General features: G+C 47.5%; 1 protein-coding gene across 2 annotated transcripts in view; it reads right to left on the bottom strand.

The window, feature by feature from the left end:
• Positions 1-2188: 2188 nt before the first annotated feature.
• Positions 2189-10532, bottom strand: part of IGF2BP1 (insulin like growth factor 2 mRNA binding protein 1) — a 42988-nt gene continuing 34644 nt past the window's right edge. For both annotated transcript variants that reach the window (XM_087826174.1, XM_016215603.2), the window contains 3 exons: positions 9985-10116; positions 9615-9728; positions 2189-8680 (listed from right to left, as the gene is read on the bottom strand). In XM_087826174.1, the coding sequence (XP_087682300.1) occupies positions 8588-8680; positions 9615-9728; positions 9985-10116 (339 nt within the window). In that variant the 3' untranslated portion in view covers positions 2189-8587. The remainder of the gene's footprint in view (positions 8681-9614; positions 9729-9984; positions 10117-10532) is intronic.

Raw genomic sequence — 10532 nt, 5'->3', positions numbered from 1 at the left:
TTCAGACTTTTGGCCTCCAGAACTGTTGTTTTAAGTCACCAGCATTGGGGTAATTTGTTATAGCAGCCCTAGGAAACTAATTTTTTACAGCAAGATGAATAGGCCAACTTTGCCAAGAATTAAGAAATTTTGAATGAGGAACATAGTGTTTCTTAATTTGTAAAAAAATAAAAATAAAAATAAAAAACAGCAGTTTTTCCTTGACTGTCAGAGAAATCCATTGTTTCGAGGCACTTTACTTGGCAAGCTGAGTCTTATTGAGGCTTTCGGGTTGTGGTCACCCCGCTGGCAGGCAGCCAAGGCCAGTAAGAATGAGACTTTTAACTTGTGAACAAGACATCATTATAGAGTCAAAATTTTGGACACCAGAGGAATTTTCTAATACTTCACGCACATTTACAATTCAAACATGTGATGCATTTCAATACCAATTACACCTTTTACAGTGAATGGGCTGGACTCTTCATTTGCAGTTACTTTATCTTTTTTCCCCCTTTTCTTCACTGCAAGTTTCTTGCCCAAACTCTATTAAGGACTTTTTTACAGAAAGCAAACCAAGACTTTTTTTCCCCACATTGATTTTTAGAGAGAGTGGAAGGGAGGGAGGGAAGAGAGGGACATCGGTGTGAGAGACACATTGCTTGGTTGCCTCCCCCACATGCCCCACTGGGGCCGGGGATCGAACCTGCAACCCAGAGAACCTGCCCTTGACTGGGAATCGAACTGAAGACCCCGGGGACCTCTCAGTGCAAGGAATGATGCTGAACCAACTGAGCCATGCTGGCCAGGGCAAGAGCCACTTTTAGATTTAGTTTCTTACTTACACCGACAGTAAAAAGACTATGTTTTAGTAAACTTACAGCTGAAATGAGTTTCCATCTTGTCTCACATGCACCATTGAAGATTTCTCTTGCAGAGATGTTGGTTAGCTATACTGTTAAAGGCACAGGTTCTAGAATCAAAAGTCTGTGACTTTAGTAACATAGCCTCATCTTCAATGTCTTCATCTATACAATGGGAGTCATATTCATTTTAAGATTGTCCTGAGGGTGAAATGACCCATCATGTAAAGCCTTTAATGCATTGTAGGTGTGCCAGGAGCACAATATTTATCTCAACAAATACTGGCCATTATTAGCAAGGTTTTCACAGGGGTTCATTCCCATGTTTAAACCACTTAATTATTTCTGAAACAAGGCAGGGCATCAGTAAGTATTCACCTCCTATACGAAGCTTTCAGCAGGACTTAAAAATCATGTCCCAACTTTTATCCAGCTGTTTGGTACTGCGATTTAACAGCAACACCAAATCCAGCCTAATGGCCTTAACCCATCCTGACTCATTTTTAAGCTTTTTCAAACAAGATTGGGTTAAGGGGGGGGGTGCAGAGGGAGAGGGCGGGGAGGAAAGAAAGGCAAGATACTCGTGTAACAACACTTAGCAAACACTCCCACTGTCCCGTGGAAGAGAAGATTTCACTGCTCGGCTCAGTTGCCAGGCAACCATAAAACCTAAGTGGGAGGGAAGGAGGGGCAATTCTTAGTGTGTTCCTCGTGCACCAGCCTTCGGAAAGCCAGAACGTCCCAGGAACATCGAGTCACTCAATAGGTAGCCTGGAACATTCCTTGAAGCATGACATTGGCCAGTCCCATCCTGTCATCTTTCTAAGACAGATATCGCAGAAAGGGCTGGACCAAGAATCAGGAGAGCCAAGTTGGAATCCAGGTCATGTCACACGAGGCTGGCCCTCCACCAACCCAGGCTTCAAAAAGTTAAAATACAGGCGAGGGCAGGGTCACAACAAAAGGTGACCTAGTTCCCTTTCCAAACAAAAAAATCTCCCAAAAAAACAGACGTTGTTTGTAGTTTTTCTTAGGGCAGGTGTCAGGAAGAGAGCAACACACCCTTAGTATTTCCTGACACAGCAATAAACCCTTATCATCCTCAGAGCAACTGTGACCCTCTGTACAGATTTCAACATCTTTAATGGAAGCCTTATTCCAATAAGCAAAGGGAATTAATAGCAAGGCACCATTTAAAAGCCACTCGTTTGCACTGCAAATGTGAGCAAAATGCCTACGGTACACTTGAGTGATTCTTGTCCCTGGAAACCAGGGCTCTCACCCTGAGGTCGCAGCTCAGCTCCCCAACCCAGAAATCCCTCCTCTGAGACACAGACACACTCAGCTTTCAATATAAGTTTCCTTTTATTTTGAAATTGAAATAGTGGAATGAAGTGGTTTGTGGCTGACACTGGAGTGCTCACCCAGCAAAAGAACAAACTCCAAAAGTCTGAGCCAGCTGCCCCACCTCCCCCGGGACAAAGTCAAGACCAGATTAAGGGGTGGGAGAAAGGGTACAATCAAATCCGGGCAGTGATGGCTGGCAAGTTCCCAGCGAAGTACAATTTTCAAAGTGGCCACATTTACAGAATAGGGTAGCAATGTCACAAACTCCAGTCCCCCTCCAGCCCCATCACAACACATTTCTCACTGTCCTGAGTGGGAGACATCTCTTACGTACCCATTCACTTTGCCTCAGGGGAGGGGGGCTCTTTCGACTAACTGATTTCTGGGACCAAGATCAAGATGTTGGAGACAGGGGAGAATCCAAATGGTGGAAGGTATTTATTCATGCTGCTAACTCATCTGCTGAAATTCATCTTATCTTTCCATTGCAGTGGGTTACATAAAATTTACACAAAAGTGTTACAAGTGGGCCCCCAACCGCCACTGGTGAATCAAGACCTAAAAGCACCCCAACTCACACAAAGCCATGGTTCTTGCTGGGGGTGGGGAGGGGTAGCAGGTGAGAAGCACAGGGAGGACTCGCGGGCAGGAATGGGGTATGGGGGCAGGGGCAGGCCAGGGGGCCCACTGTGAAAGCTGCACCTGTTAAGAATAGCACATCATCTTAAATGAGTGGAGAAAATCGCCAAAGAGTGAAACTTATTTACGGGGGAAAAGAAAGAGAAAAGTTTGGGGAATTAAAATAATCCAGCAGTTACTGGAAAATGTCTCCTTTTTTTTTAATTTTTAATTTTTTTTTGGTTTTTAGTATTTTTTGGAAAGTATTTTTAAGGTAATATTTTTTTTCCTTTGGAAAAAGAAATCTTTTCCCGCCCCCCTAACCTAAGCAAGTGGAGTTGCCACTACCTAACTTATCTCTATTGTCTTGCTAAGAGGTAGATAAAACAAAAGTGAAATGGGGCTTCTAGGAGGAGGTCCATTCATTAGAGGGTGGGGAGGGGCTGGGATGGCCCAGTGGACTCCCCAGACTACAAAGACACCTGAGTGACCAGAGGACCTGGCCCTCAGACTGTCAGGACAAAGGATCCTGCTCCACCTCTTTTCCTTCTAGAGCCAACGGGCTCCGTGAAGACTGAGCGGAGGTGGCGCATCTCAGAGAAACCCTGCTGAAGAGGTCTTAGCTCTGGCTTCCCCAGGCTTCCTGGCTTTGGGGCTGAGTGGGGAGTTCTGGGCCAAGCCCCAGATTTCACCTCCAGCCAGCCCCCTCTGGAAGGAGGCGATTCCTCTCCTCACCTTCTGTTCCAACAAAGAAATAGCAAGTAAGAGGGACAAGTTGGAGGGAAAGGGGTGAAACATGGGACCCCAGGGCAAAGAAGGCAGAAATGGGGGGGCTAATGGCCAGCCCTCCCAACCCAATTATAAGTGGGGGCATTCTGGCAGACCTGCCCCCGCTCCTCAAGGACAAACCGTTTGTGGCACAAGCCTCAACTCACTCCTCCTGGCTGGGATTCCTGCCCTATGCACGAGTCCCTGCCCTTGGTTCCAATCTTACTGTAAGGACTGAGGTAGTTAATCCATTTATACTCGTAGCATCCATCACCTGTGGTTACTCAAAACACATGCTCCCAAGGAGCTTCCTGCTATTTCATTTAAGAAAAAAATTCTTTCGTCTTGTCAGTCCGGATTCAACCATATGAAGGCACCAGTAATGGTGCCATCAGACTGTGCCCCCAAGGAGGGCTGAGGGTCAGGGCTCTGGCCCTCACCCTCCAAATCCACCTTCGGTCATGAGGCCTCCTCCCTGTCCTGCACCCCATAGAGAAGCCTTATGCATCCAAAGGAAAGAAAATGAAGTTCTCGGCTGGTGCTGCTCTAAGTCTGAATACAAGAGAAATGTTCTGCATCTAAATCAAGTGTTTGGAAGGGAAAGGGCTTTATGTCCCCTGGCATTGAGAATTTTTCTTCCATCTTCCTGCTGTCAGGCTGTACTATTCTTCTACCAGTTTTCAACAAACAGGCAAAACAGCTGCATGGTATGAATGTCAAAGCCACTAGGATCTCCCCATAAACACTTCAGGGGTGGGGTGGGGGGAAGAAAGGAGATTCTCCCACCCCTGGAGGAGAGGCAGGAGGAAGGGGGTGACTAGGCAGTCCCTCTGGGGCTCTGTGAGGTAGTTACATAGCACTGCTGGTTCCCAGTTTGGCAGAGGATATGTCTGGAGCGGGAGGAGGGGAAGGCACCCTTGAGAGTTAACTGAGGCCCCTCCTCTCCGCCAGTCTGCCGGCCTGAAGGGAACTCAGGTGCTATCTTTGCAGTGGGGGCAGGGGACAAAGAGAAGTCCCACGCGGAGGAGCCACAAACTTCCCCTCCATCCCCAAAGTGCAACCAGGAGCCATCGGAATTCTTTCTCAGCTCCCTACCCCTTGGCACGTATGGCCCCCACATCCCCCAGGAGCCTCAGAAAGGAAGGGTCCTGTCTTTAGCTCACAGTCCCAGGAGCCCTCTCCTTCTCAGACAGCCCAGGTCTGTGTGAAAAATGGCTATTGCTTTCATTCAGAAATGGCATCCTCAGCCTCTGTCTGTCTGTCTTTGGCACAGAGGAAAACGGACACAAAGAACCAACTGGAGTGTCCCATCCAGTGTTCTCTGGGTTCTACATGGGGTCTTTCTGCCAATAGTGAGGCATAACTAAGGGAATAGTTCCCAACTGCCTCCAAAGGTGGAGAGCTCCGGGGAAAGGAAAGAAGATTGAGAAGGACTGGGAGGAGGGGAGAAAAGGGTAGAAGGTGATAAAACTCCCTGTCCCTAAGCATGGCTCTCTACCACCCAGACCCCTCACAGGAGCCGAGTCCACAACCCAAACTGCAAAAGGCAACCAGACCCTTGAGGGGATTAAAGCCACTGGGGTATAACTGTCAGATGCAGTTTCAAAGTCAGTGAATCAAACCATTTTGGTTTTTCACGTGTTCCACAGAATTAAAAAATATATCCTAAAGAGATGGTCCTTTCTTAAAAATATATATGTAGCACACACACACACATATATATTAGAGCACAGAAGTCGCTTTTCTCAGATCATACAAATCTCCCAAGTGCTTTTCACGTTAGATTGCTTGTCATCTCAGCAAGGATGGGAAATGGAGGTGACGTGCAGGAGGGCAAGGAATTGCCCAAGACCTAGCCTATGGGTCTGAAGGCAGACCCACCAAGACAAGCCCTTTATCCCGCTAAACCTTAACCACCAAACCACATTCCTTTTGCTTTCTGGTAGTGTAACTTTCACGATTTTCCTGCTGGGCAAATATCATGAGTGGAGCTGTGCCTAATCCTAGTCAAGTTTGTCAGTCCCTTGCCACACTTCCTGGCCTCTCCCGGGAGCTGAATCAGCCAAAGGAAAAGGACCTGGACTTAAGGTGTGAAGGGAGCAGGATCCCAAGGAAACTGAACACTGCAACAATCACGTTTCAGGTACTGCGGGATTTTTTTTCCTGATGGTAGTTTGAACCAGGTATCAAAGCATGCTTGCTGCTGGAAATTCATCTTAAATCACTTAATGGCCAATGTCTGAACATTGTCTGCTTCATTTTGGGATAAAGCATATAGAGCCAGAGATGGAAGTTGGGAGACCCTTCATTGTGGTTGGGAGAGGTGGGAAGCTTAATCATTACTGGCCTGATATTATCCCTAAATGCTTTCCTGCTTCCTCCTCTCTTTAGAGTAGACAGTTCTGGAAGCTAAAAAGGAACGTCACAGCAAGAAAGTGGTAAGACATGATAAATGAGGAGGGACCTGTCCCCAAACACGTTCCCACATCCCTTGCTCCTCCCTGCCACCCACCACCCTAAATCAAGAATTCCCTAAGTTTGGGTCCACGGTCAGATCAATCGAAAGACAGGGGGAGCAGAGAGGAGCAGTTATCCAAGACTCTGCTTGCCTCCTGGTCTATTGACATAGACCAAGAAGAGTAACAAGATGAGATCGAAATGAAACAACAAAAATGAAAAGCATTGCAATGGCAGACCAGATGGCCCTCTCGGAGGGTTAGAGGGGTAGCTTTGTCTCTTCCACCAACAGAATCTTGGCTCCCATATTTTAGACAGAGAAATATAAACTTTATAGGGTACATTTTTTTTTTAGTTTTATTTCTCTCCTCGATAAAACGGAGGCAATACTTTAAAATATCTCAACAGCACCACTGGTGGGAAAGGCCAAGTGGGATGCCCTCTAACCAAAGGGGGAGAGGGGGGATGCCAGGGAGGTTTGTTTTGCCACTGGGGGCCCACAGCCCGGCGGGTCTCCTACGCACACCAGGCAGGGTTCCCAGGAGACAGGTCCGAGCCGCGCCGGGTGGACCCGGCCGGACGGTCCCTGGCAGCCCGGCCTCCCCTCTAGGAGCGTCCCACGGCCTTTCCCACGGGGCCTGTTCCCGAGAGTTCCTAAAGGGTTGCACTGGCTCATGTTGTAAGAAATTAAGAAATTATGAAACATAACTTTCTCATTTTTTTCTTTTCATTAAAAAAATAAAATATTTCAAGGCTATCAGCTTCTCTTTTGCTTTGCTCTTCTTCTTTTATATAAAATATCAGCAAGCCGCAAAGAAAAAAAAGATTTTAAAAAAAAAGAGGTGGGGGAACAAAAAGGAAAGTAATTGCTGAGGTAACTTCATACCTTGAGGTAGTTTACTTGCGCACAGCATTACCTGACCGACTCCGCCCACGTCACGGTTGTCTAGTTGTTACTGTTGTTGCAATGTCGGGAGGAGGGGACTCCACGCCATCCTCCCTTCCCAGCACACGGCAGCATTGTCCAAGGTAGTTAAAGGACACCACCTGGCTCATGTGCATCGACAGTAAGTACATCAGGAGGGGAGGCCTAACCTCAGTTAACTGATGGCTGCCGTCTTCCACAGGGCTGAACTTCACACGGGACCTTATTGAGGCTGGCAAATTAATAAATTAAGTTTATGTACCCCTTTGTGCATAATATGTTGCTGGTATTTTGAATTGTTTTTTTTTCGGCACACCTGTCACCATGCCAATGATTCATGGAGGCAGAAGCCATCAGTTAAATACGCCTCTAGGATAAAAACAGAAGCAAATACTCTCCGATTTGCTGAATATTCATAAAATATGCCAGATGATGAACTTTAGCTTTATTGGGAGCTCAGGGTTGGGTTCCACATCCCACCACCACCAAAAGAACAGTGCCGTGGCGGGGGGGGGGAGAGTGCCCCGCAACCCCTGCCTCTGGGAACCAGCCCTCATGGGAGCACATGGGCTGGGGTGAGGGCACAGTGGCGGCCTTTGGGGCCAGCCACTCAAGTCCTCCATGGAACTGAGACTTTATCAAGGGGAGCAGTGTCCCCTTCCCAGTGCTCATATCCAATCATTAAAATAGACTTTAAAAAAATATAAAATCTGCCTGAGAATGATGGGAATCAGGGACGGTACAGTGGTCAGCCCCTATCCCATTGGGCGTTCAGTACCACTCATGTGCACCTGGACACGATGCAGGGTCTATATGGTTAGAGGGACGTGAATGGGGCAGAGAATCTTGGTGGGGAAGCCCCAGCAGAGTGGGGGAACTTTTACTTGTGCCAATTTTCCAACATGGTGATCTGGAATAGATCAGCCACAAGGGCACTCCTTTTAAACGTGGATTACTATATTTTAATCATCTTTCTCCCCATTTCTCCCCCATTCTTTATTCCTTGCCGTTGCTGTTGGTTAGGGAGGGATTGGAATTAAACTTCAGATGCTGATGTGTCTTCTCCCTTTGAGTCAATAACATAAGCTAAGCGATGTACTAGTTCCCATTTTTTCTGGTAGCAGTCAAGATAAAACAATTAGTGTGAATGTAGGAAGAGGCTATGTCAGGGCATGAGAATGGAGGTATTTTAATCAATAAACCAAGCAGGAGACGGCTGGAAGGATTTTAGGGTCAAGAAGCAAACCATCCTTTGAGGCTGATTAAAACACCCCTCTGCATGTTTTAAAAACCTGAAGGAAATTTTATTTCTCTTCCCACTGGGATCTGGCCCACCCTCTTGGTGGGACCTGAAGAACTTACTTAAACAATCCACGTTTAAAAGCACCCTGAGCTAGAATTTCCATGGTGACACCCTGAGGGATGGGCAGTGTTGGGCCAATTGGTTGGGTGTTTGGGGCAGAGAGATCAGGGTTCCTCACTGGAACATCTTTCTCAAACAAGTGGGCAAACCTGATCTACATCCCGGCCCAAGTGTCCCTGATTCCCACTCATTCTCAGGCCTGCTGGGGAGAACGCGCTCTCAATTTCAGCCCGTCGTCCTCGAGTTGATATGATGGGAAGGGGCTGGTCACTTCCTCCGTGCCTGGGCCTGGTTACTCTGTCCCTTTTGGTGCAGCTGTTTAACTTGGGCCAAGATGTCTCGGATCTTCCTCTGAGCCATCTGCAGAAAAAATAGGGGAGAAGGACAGAGTGAGGAAGAACCTCCCAGGACAAGGAAGGAGACAGTCTTACACAGGCAGAGAGGTCACGGGGACCCAGGAACTAGCAACAAACAACAAGACACAGCACTTAGAAGGAAGATGAGAAGGACTGAGGATTAGAGCGGCCTAAGTTTCTCCGTCTCCAAGTGGACCCTGAGCACCTACTGGACAATGCAGCAGGGAAGGGGGGGGGATAGTATAAACTCATTCAGAATTTTAAGCTTGAAGTTGTCACATTACTGAACCCAAAACGGAACTCCTAGAGTTTCCTGAGTAGGTGTTGGTCAAAGGGTCATCAACTAGGAGACCTTGTCACAAATCACAGCTCCACTACATATGTAAATATTCCCAGGAAAGGCGATGAAACATCCAGAGATGGGTTAACAAAACACCGTGAAAATGGGCAAAATACCAAAGGATCAGTATTTTTACTCTTTACTTTTTAAATGTTTCTTTCCTAAGAACAACATTTTACAAGGAAAATCAACCGCAGAATGCAATTCACTTGGCAGAAATGTCCCAGACTGTCTCCTTTCCATGAACAAGAAGACTGGGTGATAAAAGACCAATTTCTTTTCCTGTCGAGTGCAAAAAAATGGTTAGGGAAGGACTAAGGTTAAATAACAGGAAAGATTGTTAATATATAATGTGTAATATGTAAAGTCATATAACACGTAGTTATAGGAAACATGAGAGTTGTCAAATCGCTTTCCCCAAGGAACCTTAGAGGGAATCGAGCACGTACACATCATAGTCGGGCAGCAGGAAAACCAGCCAACCCGGCCGCAGGCAGAGTCCACGGGACTTGTCAGGTCATGCTGGGCAACCTATGGAGTCTTACTTCTCTGACCCCTGGGCTCCTGCCACCCTCCTGTGATGGAGTGTCATATGTACCTGGCTGGCATAGAAATGCCCGATGATCTTAACGATGACCTGGTCATTCTCATCAGGGGTCTGGTCTCTTGGCACCACCACCTCAGCTGCTGTCAAATTCTGCAACTCGTTCACCTGGGGGTAGGGTGGGCAGAGAGGAGTTCCAGTTGCCACGAAGAAAGGATGGGTGGGCTTGGAGGGAGGGTCAAGAAGCTGGTGACTAGCAGGTGGAAACTGAGTCAGAAGCTGAGCTTGGGGAGCAGAACCAAGGAAACAGGCAAACTGGGAGTCTTGAGATTGAGCAGAGCAGGGAGCAGAAAGGAGGCCAGGGCAGAGCTGCTGGGTTTGGGGACTAAGGTCCAGAACTTTCAAAGTGGCCCTCACAGCTCACCGTTTTGCCACCTTTGCCAATCACCCGGCCGGCTGCCGATGCTGGCACCCGGATATGGGTTTCCAGCTTTACTTCCTCCTTGGGACCAAAGAAATTCTCCTCCTTGAGTTTTCCATAAATTCTTCCCTGAGCCTGAGGAGAGGTCATTGTTAATTATCAGGCCGTACATACAGGACAAAGCATAAAGTGCAGCCCCCAAGGTTCACCTGACCCTCTTCTGGCCTACAGGCCCACCCCACCTAGAGGTGGATCAACCTTCTAAGCCAAGTAATGTGAAAGGTCAACAGCACTGACCCGTCAGTGTCCCTTCTACGTATCTGTATTGGAAAGCCTGGCTAGAGTAGCCGAACACATACTTCCTAGAGGAACGTGTTCAGTTTGGAAAAAGAGCTTACAAACCAGACCTGCGGGGGTCTGGGATGATGGCACTTATTTGAACAAGGCAGTGGCTAGCAATTCAGGTCTGAGTGGCAGCTGATAGAGTCACTCAGAGGAGAGGCTATCAGATACTCCACGCAGCCTGGAGAGCTGTCCCCGTTCTCCACCTG

Source organism: Miniopterus natalensis, chromosome 17, assembly GCF_054644295.1.
Source record: "Miniopterus natalensis isolate mMinNat1 chromosome 17, mMinNat1.hap1, whole genome shotgun sequence".
NCBI lineage: Eukaryota > Metazoa > Chordata > Mammalia > Chiroptera > Miniopteridae > Miniopterus > Miniopterus natalensis.
Note: the sequence above shows the minus strand (reverse complement) of the source record. Positions and strands in the feature narration are given on the sequence as shown.